General features: G+C 61.4%; 1 protein-coding gene across 1 annotated transcript; it reads right to left on the bottom strand.

The window, feature by feature from the left end:
* Positions 1-2,857: 2,857 nt before the first annotated feature.
* On the bottom strand, positions 2,858-18,038 carry KRBA1 (KRAB-A domain containing 1; the record flags this gene model as incomplete). The annotated part of the gene is given in 20 exon segments (XM_080818761.1): positions 2,858-3,780; positions 5,241-5,441; positions 5,900-6,045; positions 6,275-6,351; positions 7,022-7,119; positions 7,122-7,173; positions 7,176-7,357; positions 8,078-8,260; positions 9,023-9,175; positions 10,954-11,127; positions 11,505-11,678; positions 12,161-12,379; positions 12,924-13,079; positions 14,295-14,477; positions 14,696-14,842; positions 14,845-14,868; positions 15,718-15,876; positions 16,510-16,656; positions 17,338-17,457; positions 17,862-18,038. Coding segments are annotated over 20 exon segments (3,552 nt in total). The 5' UTR covers positions 17,896-18,038.
* Between the last annotated feature and the right edge of the window lie 413 nt (positions 18,039-18,451).

Genomic DNA, 18,451 nt, shown 5'->3' with positions numbered 1-18,451 from the left:
AGGGAGCCTGCTTCCCGCCCCCCCCTGCCTGCTGCTCTGCCTACTTGTGATCTCTCTCAGTCAAATAAATAAAATTAAAAAAAAAAAGAAGGTGAAGTCTGGCCTGCTAGTGTGCCAAGCTCGTCCGGGAGGGAGTGGTGACATCAGGGGACACATCGAGCAGCCAACAGCAGTCCACACACCCACCACCCCACAGCAGCCCCCCTCCCACTAGACCCCTCCGCCAGCCTGGAGGCTGTGGGGAGCCTGCTCAGAGTCTGGCAGGTTAAGCCCCTTCTCACTTTCCCGCTTTAGGCATCCGGCTGGCAGGCAGCAGAAGGCAAACTCCCTGAAACAAGCTTGGGGTGGGGGAGGTCTGTATCGAGGTGAGCCTGGGGCCATCAGCCTAATGCCCACAATGGGCACACGCAGAGCTAGACCTTCTCTTCTTTCCCTGCAAGCCCGCTCCCTGGACCCCTGGAATTCCCGAGTTCAAAAAGGCCCCCTCTGTTCCTCTCACCAAAGACCACATTTCCTCGAGAAGCAGGTGAAGGAGATGCACACGGACTGAACGGCACACAGATTTTCCACCAAATTAGCGAGTCTGCATTTTCCAGCTACCAACCATGAAAGGGGTTTGTGCTCGTGTGGCAGTAGGCCTGTGATGCAAACACACAGATCAGGAAGCTTCATACCATTCATTTTATTACTTGCTTTCCACATTCTTTGAAAAAACAAAAGACTTGAGCTTCCTATATGGTCGAGGTGGATCTCGACCACTGAGACTGGGCTGGCCCCCAGCATCCTCGTCTGCAGCAGAAATGAAGGCTGGAAGGAGGGTTCCCTGGCAGGTGAGGGCATGTGCCCCGCTGCCAAGCACCAGCAGGGGTGCAGTGCTCCTGCAGGCTCTGCCAAGGACAAGCTGTGCAAATTCAAGGTTACCTATGCCCTCTGAGCTCATCTGTTCCTTCATGCCTGCTGCAGGGTCTGCGTGATGCCTGATACTTATGAAGTCCGCCAAACAAAACCCTAAAATGCCCAAGGTAGGTGCTGACCCCTCTGTGACCGCTGCTGAGAAAGGGAGAAGGGACAGGAGGCCAGCGGGCAGGACCAAGGAAGGGCTGAGCAGGGGCACCCAGAACCCTCTTCATCCTGACCACACTCTCCACCCCTCTCCCTCCAGCCCTGTCTGTCCCTTTCATGGGCTCCGAAACGTGCCCAGCCTCGCTCACTGAAGCCTGAAGAGAGGAACAGACGCATCTTCCTGAGATCTCTGAGTAGAAAGTCTAGAAGTTTCCTGTTCCTTACTCTCTTATCAAGTATGGCTACCTGGGAAGAGGCAGCCTAAACATCCAACGCCGTGATCTCCTGGACATGAGCTTCTGAGACAGTCCTCCTGGGACTTACTCAGTCCTGAACACATTGCAATCACCTGCTCAGTGACGGGCTGTCAGCCCAGGCCCCTCCCCTCCCTCCCGCCTCAGTAGCCAGCAGCGTGACCCTCGGCCCTGAGCAAGCACGGCAGCCACAAGGCTACAGCCCCTTTTCGGCCCCGAGTTGGCCTGGGTCTCAGCTCGGGCACCTGTGTTCCCTGATGGCAGAGCCTGCCGGGCAGCTCCTCCTAGGAAATGTGCACACGGACAGTTCCCGAAGATTCCTCACATCCAATAAGGACGAAAGTGGGAACATAAGGTTGGGGGAAGAGATCTGACCCTGGGGACAGACGCGAGGCAGGTAAGCCACACACAGCACTCCCAATGTATCACTGAGTGCCACCTGCGAGGGGCGGGGGTGCACAGGAGGCCCCTCTGGTCTGGAGATCCCTTAGTCAAGCCTTCATCTCCCCAACACGAAGTCAACAAAGCTAACCAGCCCCTTACATGTGTTACGGTTTGAACTGTGTCCCCCAAATTCATGTTGAAGTCCTAACTTCAGTACCTAAGAATGTGACCTTATTTGGGGACAGAGTTTTAGAGGTGATCGAGTCACAGTGAGGGCACTGGGGTGGGCCCAGGCCAACACGGCTGCTGTCCAACACAAAGGGGGAATCTGGACGGACGCAGACGCAGAGAAAGCCAAGTGGACATGAAGATGACCAGCGAGAAGCCAGGAGGGAGCCCCGGGGCACAGTCTCTCTCACTGCGTCGGTAGGAACAGGCCTGGCCACTCACCTCCCCCCCCCCCCCACCCTGGACTCTGGCCTCCAGGCTGAGAGAGTGAGTGTCTGCTGTTTACACCGACTGGGCTGTGCTCTGTGGTCTGGGCTCGCGGTATAAGATGCGGGGCTCTTCCAAGGACTCATCGGGAAATTCCGTTCGGCAGCTGACCTTCCCAGCCTTCTGGGAGTCGGCTGAATTCTCCCGAGGGTGTGGAGAGGCAGGCAGCGGAGCCGACCAGGTACTCGTCCTGGGAAGAGAACCACGGGCAGCCCCTTCCTAGGAGCCCAGGGCCTTTACCTCCGCACCCCACTCCTCTCACACGAGACTGACTCCACACGGGCAAATCCAGCTTCGGCCACGGGGCAGGGTTCTCCCCAAATGAAACCCAGGCCCCCGATTTACCAGGAAAGCAAGGGCCAAGCCCTCCTCCGGGCTGAGATCAGGGAGGGCGGATGCTAGGCAGTGGACTGCTTGTGGTCCCTCTGTGGCTGACGCAGTGGCCAGGCAAGCGTGGTGTGCATGTGCCTGTGGCCCACCAGACCCCGGCCGGCTAGGGCCATCCCAGCGGGAGGGATGAGACAGGGACGCAGCATCTGAATGAACCTGAGCCAAGAAGGCCACAGGCGTCGCTGAGAAATGCACCCAGAACAGTGGCCTCCCTGAGCGAACAGCGGCACGGAGTCGGGGTGCTCAGGCCGATGGCGGAACTCCCAGCACCTTCACGGCCCGGAAGCAGGGAAGGTTCGGCCGGAGCAGGGTGACGGCGTGGGACAGCCCCTGGGAGAAGTGGCCAGGTTCTGGACAGCTTCAGCAGGACTGAGCTGATGAAGAAGGTGGTTAGGGGCGCCCCACCTCGGGGCCCTGTGTTCCCCACCCCACAGCTGCTCCTCAAGGGCTCTCTGGACCCCCGCCATCAGGCTGTTTGGATCCTTGGGCCGGCTCCGGGCCCCGGGCGGCACCGCAGCCGCAAACAGCGGCTCTGCCTCGACTCTGCCTGCAGACGCCATCTGTGGGGGCAAGGCGGTAGGCACTGTAGGGGTGGGGGGACTCTGGGGACCCCCAGAGTGTCCAAGGGAGGCATGCACAGGCACCACGGCACGGCAGCTGCGTGCTGAGGAGAGCGGCTGCTGGGAAGGGCTAGAACTGGGTCCAGAAGGTTCTGCCGCGGGGGCGTCCGGAGGCAGCTGGGATGCCGGGTGGAACCTTCGCCAGGAAAGACCTGAGGTGTCACCAGCCCTGGCACCTTCCGCCTGAGCACGCAGGATCTTTGGTTTCGGCCTGGTGGGGCCCTTCTGTCTCCAGTAGGGCAGGTGTCTGTGCACAGGGCCACTAGCCCAGCGAGAGCCCCGGGAGGGGGTCCACGGCCAGGAAGCCTGGCACTTGGGCCCAAGGCCCCGAGGGCGCCTCCCCAGCCGATCCACCTGGGTCCTCATGGTGGCTACTTCCTGAGACAGGCCTGCCAGGGCCGCAGCGAGCCGATCCAGCTTCTCGGAGAGGGCGGCGCCCAGGCTGCGGAGCTCGGGCTGCAGACAGCTTCCGCAGGGGCATGGCGGTGGGGGCGCCTGCGGCGAAGCCGGCCGGACAGCAGGCGCAGCGGGCGGCTCAGGCAGGCCTCTGCGAAGTGGCTTCCCGTGGGTCCCCACTGAAACCAAAGCCGGGACATGCGGTCAGACTACACGAGCTCACAGAACCTTTCTCTCCCCCGACGGGGCCCCTTCAGCATCCTCCCCAGCCACTCAGGCCTGGCTTTAGATGGGACGGAAGTGGCTCAGGCTTGAGGACACGGATGCCGCGCCTCGGACATCAAAGGCAGCACGCCTCCCAGCTGCTGCCCACGTGCACGGACAGGATCAACCCCGGACTGGGTCTCGAGCTTTCCCGGAACAGCAAGGGGCCTTCCCACCGTCTAGGAAAAGGACCACCTTTCAGGGCAAAGGGCATCCCAGACCACCTAACCCTGCCCTACTGCGTCAGAGGGCAGGGTCTGGAGAAGGCTCAGCGGACAGCAAGAGGCCAAGGCCATGGACAGTATCTGGGAAAGGGTCCCAGGAGGGTCAGAGCAGCCCGGGGCAGGGTGGCTTCCCGTGGGGTAACCAGAGGCGGCATTAGTGCCCAGCGCTGCTGCTCACCAGCACATCCGTCCTGACCTCTACCCGCCCTATTCTGAGGTCAGATACACAGGATTTTAGACCTTAAATTACTTTTAACAAAAATCACCTAATCCTTTCCCCTAAGGCCCCTTGGAACTGGTCTCCACCCCAGGCAAACCTCACAGGAAAGTGCACTTACCACCGCGGACCGGTGGGGCCCACTTCCCCCACTTCTCCGCACCCCAGCCCGGCTCTGTCCCCTCTTCAGCACCCCAGCCAGAAGGAAGGGGAGGAGGCCCTCACTTGTGGAGAACCTGTGGAGAGCCTAATGCTGCCTGGCCAGCTTCTTCGGGAAAGATCCCACGCGAAGGGGTAAGGGCTAGGGTGCCGGCAGCGTGGCAGGCACACTTCTCCCCGAAGGGAGAGGCAACGGGGCGGGCAACCTGGGGCTGGCTCGGCACCCTCAGTAAAACGGCTGCGCCTCCAGAGTTGCAGTGGGGAGCTGGTGTTGGAGCCTCCCCACCCCAGCTACTGGGGCGAGGTTCCCGGCACAGGTCCCCCGGTGAGCCAGGAGACCGAGCCCCACGCGCGCCCTCCACATGCCCCTGCCAGGTACAGGGAAGGGCTTCCCCGGGGCCAGGTGTGCCGCTGACCCCATCTCTCCAGATGCCCTCGGCCAGGTCATTCAACACAGACAGGGCCCGTTCCCTCATCTCTCTGGAAAGTCTCATCAAACCCCAGACTCTGATTCTGGGTATGATCTACACCAGTAGGCTTGTCTCTAGAAAATATTTTCAGGGTCTCGAGGTGAGAGCCCTCGTGCCTCTGACCTGAACGAGCTGGGAGGCCGCTGGGCACAAGCCGCCCCCGCTTCTGGCCCGCCTGCACCGCGGGAAGGAGCTAAGCAGCAGGGAGGGCAGGCGGGAGACCACAGCAGACGTGGACCCCCTGCCTACCCTGTGCCCGCGGGGCCCCTGACGACCTGAGGGGACGGAGGAAGCCACCAGTTCACCTGCAACACTGGGTCTTCCGTTTCCAGGCCCCAGACCCCCGGATTCTTCACCGACCCTGGGCTTCCAGGCCAGGGGCCCAGGGACTGATCCAAGAGGTTGGCAGGGCCCCGGGCCGGGCCTTTTCTCCGGCTGAGCGGCAGGGCAGGGGTTCCCAGTGGCCCCTGCGGAAAGAGCACAGACCACCTGGGGTGTGGCTACCCCTTCCGACATACGGATATTTGAACATGGCCTAAAAAATGGAACTTTCAACTTTCAAACACTGGTGAAACGGGGTGTAGCACGGACGCGCTCGGCCTGTCGGGGAGTCCAACCCCCCCTGAACGGCTCGCCGGGGCACGTGTGATGCGGGTGGACTGGATTAGTTCTGGAATCCTCTGCAGCCAGGAAGTGACACCTCTAGCTCTCCCACGAGGTGAACGCCGGAAGGACCAGACGGAGAGGGCCGTGATCTACAGGCCCCCACCCAGTGAGGCTCCTCCAGGCACGCACTGGGGGTGCCCCAGGGGCCATGGGGAACTGGCCCGTGCCCAGCCCACTCTGCCATGTTCCACGTGAGGAACATGATGTGGCCCAGCCCGTGCTGGGGCCAAGGACTGCGTGGAGCTACGGGCCTGCGTTGGCGGAGAACTCCCTTCCCAACTGTTCACCGCACCCCTACCTCCTCCAGCACTGCCCGGGGGGGCAGGCCGGCCCGGGGTTTCCGAGGACACGTCTCTCCAGGGCAGCTGGAACCTGCTGCCCGTCTTCTCTTCTGCTTTTCCTGTGGGGAGAAACGCCAGGTCAGGCCTGGACTGAGGAGCGAGGCTGCCCAGGGGAGCAGGCAGCACTTCTTGACAGGACAACCTCTACCTTCTCCCATGTGGGAGAATCTCACTGTGGACAGTTCTTGTTTATCATCAAATTTGGACAATTTATATTACTACCAACACACACACATACACACACACACACACACACACACACACACACACGACTTAAAGCTCCTGCTCGCCGTGCCATCCACTCCGAAGACATCCATCTCGGCTAAACGTACCGTTGGAGGCCCGGCACAGCCACGAGCAAAGCCACCGGACAAGGAGCCAGGCTGGCCCACCTGAGCCACGGATGCCCCTGTCCAGAAGGCCCAGCATCAAGTAGATTTAGAGAACCAGCCACTCGAAAGACCCCGCTTCTCCCTCCCCGTCCCTAACTCCCGCTCAGATGCCTTAAATTCCCTAGGAAAGCGTGAACCCGCCAAACCCAGATACCCCACCCTGGGGCCCAAGAAAGGCAGAGTCCCGGGCAGGTGCACGGCTCTTGCTGTGCCTCCCCACCTGGCACCACGTGCCCCGCAGGGGCAGGGGGTAATAAATCTGGTTCCTCCAAGTCCCGGATGGCTTTTGCCTACGCGTGTCCTTTGATCCTAAGAACCACAGGACTAGGCCCAGGGGGGTAAATGTCCACGGGGCTCCCTATGAGTCACACGGGCTGGGAGAGCACCTCGGGCTTCCCTCGCTGAGAGCGTCCCCTCGGACGGGGACGTGGACATGCATGGACAGACGGTATCAGCGCATATGATGCGCATGTGTTATAGCGACAGGATGTATCTGAGTTAGGTTCGTTGCCGGCTTCCTCACTCAACACAACTTGCTGAACCATCCTGGGGTCTGCGCCCCGCCCCACCCTCTCGTCAGACGAGGTTCAGCTTGCACGAACTCAAGCGTGACAAAAGCAGAGCGCTCCCAGCAAGAGTCAGGCCAAGAGAGAATCCAGGCCCCTCCCCAAGAGCCCCTGGGCTCACCGGCAAGAGCCGACAGGGGTCCCCGGGCTCCGCTCTCCCTGGGCCTTCACCGGGGCCGCTGCCGGTGGGGGCGCCGCCTGGGCCCAGGGCCGGGGGCCAGGAGCCTTGCAGCCGGGAGGGCGGTCCCTCTCTGGCAACACAGGGGTGGGGACGGCTCACCCTGTGGGAGCAGCTGCCAGAGCTCGTCTCCTTCTGAGCTGCTGAAGCTCGAGCTCGAGCTGGAGCCGGGGCTGGGGCTGGGACCCGCCAAGCAGGCGAAGCGCAAGGGCCTCCCAGGCAGGATCCCCTTCAGGGAATTCTCCAGACAGCGGAGCGGGGAGGGCTTCGGGGCGGCACCTGGGCAAACGGCAACAGAAGAACATTCGGTCCATCGGCCGGACGATAGGCAGGAGAGGAGGCCCCTCTAGCTCTGGGAGACCCTGCAGAGCTCCCGCTCTGGCCATGGAAGGTTCGGGGGAGCAAAGGCAGGGGGCAGCTTTCCTGAAGTCCCAAGTCCCTGGCGCCAGCCCCCGGTAGTCCGGCTGCAGACAGGCCCCGGGTAGGAGAGTCGGGCCACACCCCCCCCACTTGCTTCACTCGGCACCAGCGGTCCAAGAGCGGAGATGCAGGCCTGTCCACAGGGAGCCCCCCAGAGCCAGCGCTCCTCTGCTGGGAATATTTAGAAATACCACACTTATCCAAATAAGCCAGACCCTGCCAGCCACTCCGGCAGGGCCGGGAAGGAGCAGCGCTGTCAGGACAAATGAGCAGTGGAAACAGCACAGGGTCCCCCGCCCACCCGGGGCCGCAGGCAACAACTACAATAAGGGAAGCAACCAGTCATCTCCCAGAGAAACCCCACGGCCGCTGAAAGCCGTCCCCCCGCTTCCGTCCAGCGGTCCGGCTTATGGACGTCTTGTGGGCACACGTTGGAGCGCGGCAGCAGGGCTCTGGGAAATGCACTGGCTCCAGCATGCAGCCCGGGCCCTGGGCGGGGATGGAAGGAGCAGAGAAGAGGGGAGGAGTTTACTGGGAGGGAAGATACGCCGAGAAGTACCAGGGCGGTTGGCAGCTCACCGTCTTGGAGCCACCTCCACGGCCCCGGCCTGGTGGCCCCGTGGTCTTTGAGCCCTTGCTGGTAGCAGACGGGGACACCGCTGGAGGTAAGCGCCTGGGGGCTGGCCAGCCGGTAGCTGCTGGTGGGTGCTTCCCCCTGACTCTGTCCCAGATGAACTGGCTCCCGGGCCTCACCTCTCAGTCCTGTTTCAACGGGAAGAGGCCTATCAGCCCCATGGAGCACTGAGGCAAGGAAGTCACCGGACAGAGCATGTCAGCCCCGTGGAGGTCTGTCAGCCCCGTGGAGCACTGAGGCGAGGAAGTCACCGGACAGAGCATAGCTTCTGCCACTGCTGGCTTCTTGGGCCACATGAGCGCTAGCTGTGGGACACATGCCAGGCCTACAGACATTCCCAGGAGCCGCCCAAATCTTCCAGGACCTCTTTATCCCCAGACCCAGCACCTGGATTCCTGGGGGCCCCACAGCTCAGCAAATGTGCTGGACACCAAGGCATGTGGGCCCGACACAGCCAGGATCGAGAGAAGCTCTGCTGCCAAGGCCCGGGCTCAGGCCTGAACTCGGAGCAGCAGGAGGTGGGACTTGCCATCCACCTCCTTGGCACGTCGAAGTCCCGGCCCCGGTCCTAGCCTCAGCCCCAGCCCTGGCTCCAGCCCTGGCTCCAGCCCCGGCTCCAGCCCTGGCCCCAACCCCGGCTTCAGCTCCAAACCCAGCCCCGGCCCCAATGCAGCCCTGGGTCCCCTGCCAGGACTCCACCCACTATGGAGAGGCTGGCAGCACTGTCTGGCTTCCTGGCCTCACACAGCCTCTGCCCAGGCCATTTCCAGGGCATCTTCTCCTCTCACAGCTGGCTGGAGCCCGGCCAGCTGGGGGGGGGGCAGGGCTGGGGCTGGCTGTGTGACAGTCACCCTCCCCTGCTCCCCGACACCAGAGCATCCCTGCTTTACCTTCCTTGTCTGCCGTCCAGTTCTTGGGCTCCGCCCTCTGGGGCGCCCTGTCCCCTGCCGAGGACCAGGACGAGGCTGACTGCGGCCTGAGCAGAGGTATCTCTCTGAGACAGTTCTCCAGACCCTGGAGCGGGGAGCTTCCCACTGGGCTTCCTGTGAAAAGCCCACATTTGCAACGCTGGATGGTCAGAGCTTGGTCTCTGCGAAGCCCGGGAGCCTTGCCTCCACCCCTCTGTCCAGGGCAGCTGGGGCCAAGGGAGGAGGCTCAGAGCCCTGGGCCTGTCATGGCAGGCACCTGGTGCCTAGCACATGTCAGTCCTGGCTCTGGGCAGGCCTGCCCGGGCCAGCCCTGGAAGAGGCCAGCCTGTCTGAGCCGTCTACACAGAACCTGGTCAGTGGGCTATGACAAGGGCGACCCATCCTTGGGAGAGAGGCCACCCTGCTGCCTTGCCCACAGACAGCCCTGAGGCTCCCTCCACCAGCCAGAGGGAAACGTTCAGGGGCCTTCACCTCCAGATACAACGTAACAGGTTGAGAAGGCCATCACTAGCACAGTCACAACTTGGGGGGAAAAAAAGCAAAAACATCGAAAATATTGTAGTTCTAGTGACAGAGCTGTAGAAGCAGCAGAAGTAGATGAACCAAAAATCCAAAAAACGGAAAGGCCCTTCCTGGGTGAGCTGACATCGAGGCCACGCTCTCTCCCGAAGGTGTGTGCTGCGGCGGGGCAGGCAGGGCAGAAAGAACGAGAACCAGCGCTTCGGGCTGCCGCGTGGGGCCGGAACAGCGAAGCTTAACCACAGGAGCCCCAGAGGCAGTCTCCCTGGGTTCTAGAGTGACAGAGGGAGCTGGGCTGGAAGCTTCTAAAAGGCAGCACGAACTCTCCTGTGGTTTGGGTTCCTGGAAAGTGAAGTGCACGGATAGAGGCCACGGGCAGTGCTGAGCGGCGGTCAGCAGCGGGCTGCGGCGAGTGTCCGAGAAACTCGCAGGCAAAATTCAGGAAGGTGCCATAGGGAGATGGCAAACAGAAAGCAGGTGGGAGGCCTGTGGTTAGAATTCTACCGCCAGCTGGGCCGCACGGAGAAGGCCCCTGGAAGGTGAGAGAATGCGTGGCCGGCGGTGGTGACTCGGGGCACAACACTATCTCTCCTCCAAAACCTTTTATAGCTTTTGAACGAAACACTGATTACCTATTAAAAACTAAACCTTAAAAAGAAAGGCTGGCTGCATTTGGGGAGGAAAGAACCCCCACAGCAAGGGGCTGGCTTCGGTGGGCGCAGGAATCCAGGCCGCCACGGGCACGGGAGGCCCAGGCGAGCCCGAGGCAGAGTCCTGGGGCAGCTCTAGGCCTTCCGCAGACAACAGATGGGGCAGGATACAGAGGCGAGCAACGGGGGTACCCAGTGTCTGTGGACAAGGCAGACCAAGAGCGCTTGGATGATTCAAGTGGGGACAAAGATCAAGAGGGGCATTAGAGAGTCCTGCAGGATTCCAAAGAGGTGTGACAGCTCACCGTGGCCGCCCCTGCCCCACGGGGACGGGGGCGGGCGGGCGGCCCTTGACAAGCCACAGGTCACCACTGACACTCCTTAAAGTGCTTTTACATGAACCTCGGGATATTTTTTCCGAGGTCAGAGGTCAGTCTAACATTATAGGCATTTTTTTGTAGCTGAGATAAGGAAAAAGTTGACACTAGAGGAGACCTCTTTCTGTTTTGTAAGGGGTCTTAGATGTAGTCCTGCCCCTTTGGAGCTAAGTGCCCACTGCCAGCCTGTGACAAGTCCCGTGTCCGCTCCTGCCCCGACACCCCCCGCTCTGCTCCAGACGCCGGGCATGGCTGCCGGCCCCAGCTGGGTCAGACATGATGGTGGGCACGGAGGCCTCTCATCCTTCCCCAGGACTGACTCCCAGCCTCAGGCTTCCCAGCTCACCTTTTCCCCTTGGACGTCCCTGGCTGCCCCCAGGGCTCTGGAAGTCCAGGTCCCCATCGCTGCTGCTGGATGAGGAGAAGCTGGGAGGGGTGCTGTGGGGACCTGACGGGAGGGCAGGGCTGCCTCTCACACAGCCCGGCAGACTCAGAGCCAGAAGAGGACCCCCAGCCACCTCTGCGGGAAACAGCACAGCTGACATCACGAGAAAGCCACTGGACAAGAGGTCCCCTGGGCCCTGGGCTGGGGGTGGGCACCCAGGACACCTACCCCAAAGGATCTCCCACAAGGGTCTCCCCTTAGGTTAGGGGCTCAAGCACTGGCTAAAAAACCAACGTGAACCCAACTGTAGCTCTCACGGGGCTGGAAAGCGAGTAAGAGCCCTCCGAGGGGACAGCGGGCAGCAAGAGCTGGGCTCCCGCCACATTCGGGAACTGCTCAGGGGGAGGCATCGGTAAGGGGCTACGGAAGGGCCTGCAGCTCCAGAGGCCCAGGAGGAGGAACAGGGCACCTAACGATGTCCTCAGCACCGCGGAGCCCAGGGGCCCGTCTACCTTCACTGTGGGATCTGCAGGGCTGTAGCTCGGGCCTCTGAGACCCGGGGTCTCCCGGCTGAGGGCTCCGGAATCCAGAGGCGGCCGGCGGCTGGGGAGGTAACGACCCACTCAGGGGAATGCCCTTCAGACAGGCCTCCAGGGCTTCCAGGGGTGAGCTCGAGGCACTGCCGGCTGGGACAGGGGAGATGGTCCTATCACCATCTCGGGCACATGCCCCCGGCCCAGCCCCAGGCTGGCTGCCCCAACCTGCCTTCTGCAGGGCCGACAAGGCCCACACGGGCATGGAGGCCTGCCAGGCAGGACACCCCGCGGGGGACTCCGGTTCACCCTCTGCTCCCACAGGGCGAGGATAAGCCTGCACCCCAGCCCAGGGTGTCGTGGAGAGACCCACACGTACACAGTGGCCAGCTTCCAGACGGTCAGGGCAGTTCTGGAAACGAAGTCCCTACAGTGGACAGCTCCCGGGCAGGGGCCCAGATTAGGGAGGACTCTAGGGAGGACTCAGGTGAAGAGAAGGGAGTCACCGCCTAAGAAGGCCCCCCGGGGCTTCCCGCTGCGGGCTGGACCTGCTCCCTCCCCTTCGGGCTGGCAGAACCTTGCTGCTGGGGCAGAGAATCCCACCGGAGGACTTCAGAGATGCCCCCAGGCCTCACCTTGAGCTAGGGGACCCCAGCTGGGCACTCGGACCCCTCTGGTTTCTCCATCGGCCCCCTGGCTGCTGGTGGCAGAGGGGCTGCGGGTCCACTTGCCGAGCTGACAGGATGCGGGCCCTGGGGGGCTCCGGGCCCAGCCGTCCTCCATCTTCACCACAGAGAGCGCGCTGCCAGCTCCCGGACCGGGGCCGGGAGGAGGGGTCTGCAGGGGTCTGGGCCCTGTGGGAAGCCCCCGTGAGGCCGATATAGGGTCGGGACGGGGCTCCCAAGGCCCCTGGCTCCAAGGCGGTCGTGGCTTGAACGCCAGCACGTGGAGCAGCTCCCACCCCCACCTTGCCCCAGGCCCCTGTGGGGCGCCTCCAGACGTTTCTCCTGAGGAATGCCACATCGGCACCGCAGTGGGTGCAAACACGACCCCCGCCCACACGACCATGATGCGAACGCCCAATTCAAAATTATGACCCAGGTGTCTGCTGGGCCAGAGCTCTATCTTCTGTTCTCGGCCTCCTCCTCCCTATGCTCCATTCCTCCCTTCTGGAACTTTCAGCACTACTCCAACAGCCAAGCTGGATAGTGACCACGGATCTATGAAGCACTTCCTACACGCCTAGCTCCCTTTACAGGGATGGCCCCTGGCACATGGCAACTCTGACCTACACGCAGAGGGAAGGCCCCGAGGGCCTGATGTGGAGGCCCGCTTGGAGCCCGAGAGGGAAACAGATTATCGTCCTGGGGCCCTCCCGGACCAGCCAGTGGCCTTTACCTCCAGAATTCCTTGGGCAAGCTCTTGGGTCCTCCTGCAGCGGCGGGCCCCCCACTCCCAAGGGGCTGGGACGCCTGTGCCGGGCCTCCGGGATCTCCTTCAGACAGTTCAGCAGACCCTGCAGGGGACAAGCCCCAGAAGCTGCCTCTGTCTTCACTACAGCAAAGAGGAACGTATTGTCACCCTGAGCCCAGTCACGACAAACAACAAAAAGCAGACCAGAAAAATCTGGAAATGTGGGTCTTCTCATGGTTCATTTAGACCTGCACAGGCCACTGTCTCCTTGGTGCTTTCTTTAAAAATGCCTGTCTTGGGACGCCTGGGTGGCTCAGTTGGTTAAGCCGCTGCCTTCGGCCCAGGTCATGATCCCAGAGTCCTGGGATCGAGTCCCGCATCGGGTTCCTTGCTCGGCAGGGAGCCTGCTTCTCTCGCTGCCTCTGCCTGCCTCTCTGCCTGCTTGTGTGTACTCTCTCTGTCTCTCTCTCTGGCAAATAAATAAAATCTTAAAAAAAAATTTTTTTTTTTAATTTAAAAATGCCTGTCTTGGGGGTGCCTGGGGGGCGCAGTCATCATGGGATGGAGCCCCAGGATCTGTGCTCGGCACAGAGGCTAATGAAGACTGTCCCTCTTCCTCTGCCCCTTCCCCACCCCCACCTCTCTCTCTCTCCCCCCGTGCCTTTTAAAATAAATAAATGCATCTTAAAAAAAAAAAAGTCCTGTCTTCAGAGCTCCCTGAAGCAGACGGCAGGAAGGAGGGAAGAGGCCAGCATCAAGGCGAGGCACGGACACGGGGAAGGAAGCGAGCAGACAGGTCCCTTCCTGCCTGTGGTTCCGCGGGCGCTGAGCGGAGCTTTTTCTCTGAAGAGGACCGAGCTGTCCACACACACACACACACACACACACCCACAAGTACCTTACTGTATCTGAGCTTCGCTGTACCTGAAGGTGGGATCAGTGATCCCCTTTCACAGACGGGGAAACCAAGGCTCAAAGGAGCTTCTCATAGTCTTCACAGCTCCTGCCCCCGCCACGCTGCCCGATACCACCTAAGTGGCCCCACCTAAGCGGCCACTTAGAGCCAAAGCAAAGGGACACTCGGCAGCTCCTCCTCAGAGGTCCCACAGTAAGACGAGTGAAAAACACAGGAGGATCCAGGGCCACGTCTGTGTCCGAGTTTCCTTCTACCAGTTGACCAAATGGCATTCTCCTAAGAAAGCCGCCTGCCTCCAGAAACAGGCCACCGACGACCGGGGAGCAGCCGCTCCCTCGGGAAGACATTGTATTTACAGAGAAACGGCCACAGAAAGGCAACCTGAGCTTTTCTGGAGCTTCAGGCCTTGGCCCGAGGAGACAGGTCCCCAGGGGACTCACCTTCCCAGGGCAGGCTCTCAGGCCCCAGCTCCGCTCTGGTTCGCGGAGAGGCGCCCTGGCCGGCGACGGGAGGCAGCAAGCCTTGGGACACCTCAGGGTGCTGGGACCCAGGCACGAGGATCTCCTTCAGGCAGTTGATAAGGCCTTGCAAGGGGCTGTTCCCAGGGGAGATTCCCACGGCACCTACAAGACCAGCCAAGGTCAGGGCCGCCCTGATGATGGCGGCTATGGGACTCTCAGAAGGTCCGAGATTCCCACTTGTGTGGACAGGGACACCTGCCATGTCCGGCTGTCAGGAGGCCGAGATGAGAGAGCCGCCCCACAGGTCTGTGTGAACCGAGCATGCCTCCGTTTCCCTTCCCTGCTCAGCTCCAGGGCACACCCCACTCTCAGCCTCTCACCTGTCCCCAGGGTCCCTCTCTCCTGCCTTCCATGGCCCTTCTTCCTGCTGGGGCTACACGTAGGAGGGCTGGGCTCCCCACCTGGGGCTTCTGGGCCATCCTTCTCTGTAGATCTTGGTTTGTCAGCAGTTTCTGTTACAGGAGAGACAGAAAGGTCTTTCTAGCCCTGGCTCCTGGCCCTGAGGAACTGCCCCAGATTGTTCCCCATAGAGGACAGGCCTCTCAGTCCCCCACACATCCCTAGGGGGCAGCCAAGTCCTGGATACTTGGACTTGTAGCTGAGTCAGCTCCTGCAAGCTTGTCCTCGGAGTCCGTCCTGGCAAAGGCAGGGCTCCTTTCCCTGTTTCCTTCTGGTATCACTGTAAACACCAAGACTCCTTATGCTGAATAACCTGGCACCCCCCAAATTCAGCCTCTGACTTTGGCTCAATAAGTAAGTCTGGCAGCCTTGACATGCAGGGCCCAATCCTGTACTCATGCTTCTCAAATCGGAGCGTGAGGACACCCAGAGCCAATCTGCCAGATGACACTTAAAATCACAGGCTAATTAGGGTCTGTTTTCAGGAGAGCCAATTTTAGTCCATATTCCTCTAAGACATTTTAAATAAAGATATTCCAACACAGGCAAAATTTGCAAGAATTTCTAGAAATAAAATGAGACCCCAGAGAAATTCTAGTTGCCCGCCTCTGCTCTTAGGGCTGCCTTGGTGAGAAGGTCTGAGACTCAGGTCAGGTGCACACAGGGGTGTCCCTTGCCGACGGGCCCACATGTTGGAAACTGTCTTCCGCTCATTGTGCGTGATCATGCAGGACTCTGCAAGCAGGGCTGGGAGAGAGCTGCTTGGGGACTGAGAATCACACTTCCTCTCTGCTCTACAGACAGGGGCCCTTGTCCTGCTCTCTGGGGAGCCAGCCCGCTTTAGCAATAAGGGAAACTGAGTCCTAAAGATAATGAGGACGGCACAGAGTCCAGTCCCCCTGCCTCCAGGGTCAGAGCCCTGCCCTTGCTAGGTTGTACTCACTGAAGGGGAGGGGGCTCCCCTGGCCCCCGGCTCCAGGCGGGCTGCTGGACGACGAGCCACTGCTGGATGTGGTGGCCATGCGGGGCCAGCCAGTGGACGTGTCTGGAAGGCAGCTGAGAAGGCCTCGGAAAGGGCAAGTCTCGACGGTCCCAGCTGCTACTGGGGAGGAAAGAGAGGACACACAAAACTAGACTTAAGCCCAGCAGTGGGGAAAATGCTCCCAACATTGCCCATCCAGGCCCTTCCTTGTCCTGTGCCATTGACAATGACCCAGATGTCAGTATCCTCCGCATGGTCATTCCCGGGCTCTGAAACATAGATTCACAGCCCGAGTCTTGTGCTGATAGCATCCCCCCATCCCCACTTTCTGTGTCATTTGCCATCCACTGAGCAGGCTCAAAGGTCAGGGCTGGTGGGGACAGACTTCTCAAGGAAGTGCGGTCTGGGCTGAAAGCACCTGGTGAGCAGGGCAGGAGGAAGGACCAAGAGTCTGGGGATGTGGGCAGAGCACGGGCTGGGGGACTGAGCCCCAGCGGCCATGCAGACTGGGCACGGCTTCTTCCTCCTCATCTCCAGAATAGGGACTGGCCTCACCTGCCACACAGGGCACCATGGGAGAGGTAGAAGCCAGCATGAGAAAGGCCAGGAGCCAAGGTCTCACGATCTACCCATGCCTTCTCGGGCGCAGACGTGCTCCCAGGGCATTCGTGACCCAGATGACCCCACCTAGGGTTTGGCAGGGCACAGGCAGGCCCACGGCACCCAGCTTGAACTTGACATTGTCTGACTTACCCTCAGGGCTCCCCTGCTCCCCGTCCAGGCTGACGGCCCCGCTCCCACTCTCGGTCTCCGGGCTGACCTCCCCGAACAGGAACTCCGGAATCTCCTTGACCAGCTGCACCAGGGCAGTGAGGTGCAGGCTGTGCGGGGGTGCTCCTCCTGCTAGAGATGCCGCAGTGAACCCCCACATCCTCGGTCAGCTCAGCACTCACGCTTCTGCGCACGACTGCCAACCACTGTTTCGTGTCACCCTCCTACCACATGGGTAGCGGCTGAGGAGACACTGATGTCCGGGAAGTGAAAGGGATCCAGCCGGGACTGGGGGCTGGGGACTCTAGGTAGTGTCCCTCATTTCTCGGTACCTCTCTGAGGGGAACGCGGCCAGGGCTGCCACCCTTCCCCCTCCCACCCGCCAGGTCCTCTGCCCTTCCTGGCACCCCTACCCTCCCGGCCCCATCCAGCTAGGTCCGTGGGCCACCCCCACCATCCAAGGCCCCCAGCAGTCAGCCCCGTGGCAGCACCCTCGGGAGACACGGGCTGGCTCTCCACATTGGTGGCAGGAAGGGGGCTTGAGTAGAGGGTGCTCTCCACGGTGACCCCAAATTTCTTCCTAGCATGGCATACAACTGGCCACAGTGTGCCAGGTTCACAGCCCTGGGGGCAGAGGGGGAAAGGTCACGGAGAGGTTTAGGTATAGAAAGTGGCCAGGGCCGAGGTCACACCGCTCCCTGAGGAGTAGAGCCAGGGGCTGAGCACTGCCCAGTGGAAGGAGCCGGAGTGAGTCCATCCAGGCCCAGGACACCCAGCAGCGCCTGACCTCCATCTACCAAGTTTACTCACCCAGGGGGCCTCCTCCCCTGGGAGTCTCCTGCCCCTCACCCGCGTAGCGCCTGTCTTCCATGGCTCCTCCGGGCTCCGCAGGCGACAGGAAGGCAGAGAGGGGGAGCAGCCCATCTGTCCCTGGGAAAGCACAGAGGGAGGGACAGCCTCCTGAGAAAGGAAGCTGGCCTCCACCTACCGCAATCCTGCACGCACCTGTTCATACGTGTGCTCGCGTCATCACCCAGACCCCGCAAATCACGGGGCCACCAGATGCTCAGAGACCAGGCTGCTCGGCGTTCCGCCCATTCTGGGGTGCCCGGACTGAGTCTTACCAGGACCCCGGTGCAGGCTACGGAAACGACAACGGCCTAAAAGAACCGCAAGGCCCTGGGCTCGGCCTGAAGCTCTCGGAACACCACCTCCCACAGTGCTCATTTTGTAGACAGGACTCAGGCCTGGCGGGCTCAAGGTGACTCGGGACCTGCCTGGTCCTGGATCCTGCCTCCCTTCACTTTTCCCCAGGGCCGGGGCGGGCTCCTTACCCAGGGAGCGCAGCGTCTCGTAGTTCTCCCGCATCACGTCCCGGTAGAGGGCCCTCTGCCCCTCCCCCAGCAGCTGCCACTCCTCTTCGGAGAACCTCACGGCCAGGTCCTGGAAGGCCACGGACACCTGTGGGCACAGTCTCCGGGGAGTTGGCGGTTCCCTCCCAGGGCCGCCCCCCTCGCCATGTCTCCATGGGTACACGAGGGAGTGGGGCGCAGTGAGAGTGTGGTGGGCACCTGATGTGCGAGGGCAGGTGAAGGGGTGGGGGGATCTGCTCACGAGACAGGGATGGGGTTGGACTGTGTCCACAAAAACAAATGCTCAAGTCCCTACCCTCATCCCCCATGAACGTGGCCCTATTTGGAAACAGGGTCCTTGCAGATATAGTCAGGGTGAGGTCATGGAGTAGGTCGGCAGGCCCTTAACCCAGTATGACTGGTGTCCTCATAAAAAGAGGAGAGACAGGGGCGCCTGGGTGGCTCACTGGGTTAAGCCATTGCCTTCGGCTCCGGTCATGATCTCCGGGTCCTGGGATTGAGCCCCACATCGAAACCCACATTGGGCTCTCTGCTTATCGGGGAGCCTGCTT

The sequence above is a fragment of the Martes martes genome (assembly GCF_963455335.1).
Source record: "Martes martes genome assembly, chromosome: 11".
NCBI classification, from domain to species: domain Eukaryota; kingdom Metazoa; phylum Chordata; class Mammalia; order Carnivora; family Mustelidae; genus Martes; species Martes martes.
This window is presented reverse-complemented; position numbering and strand designations above follow the sequence as displayed.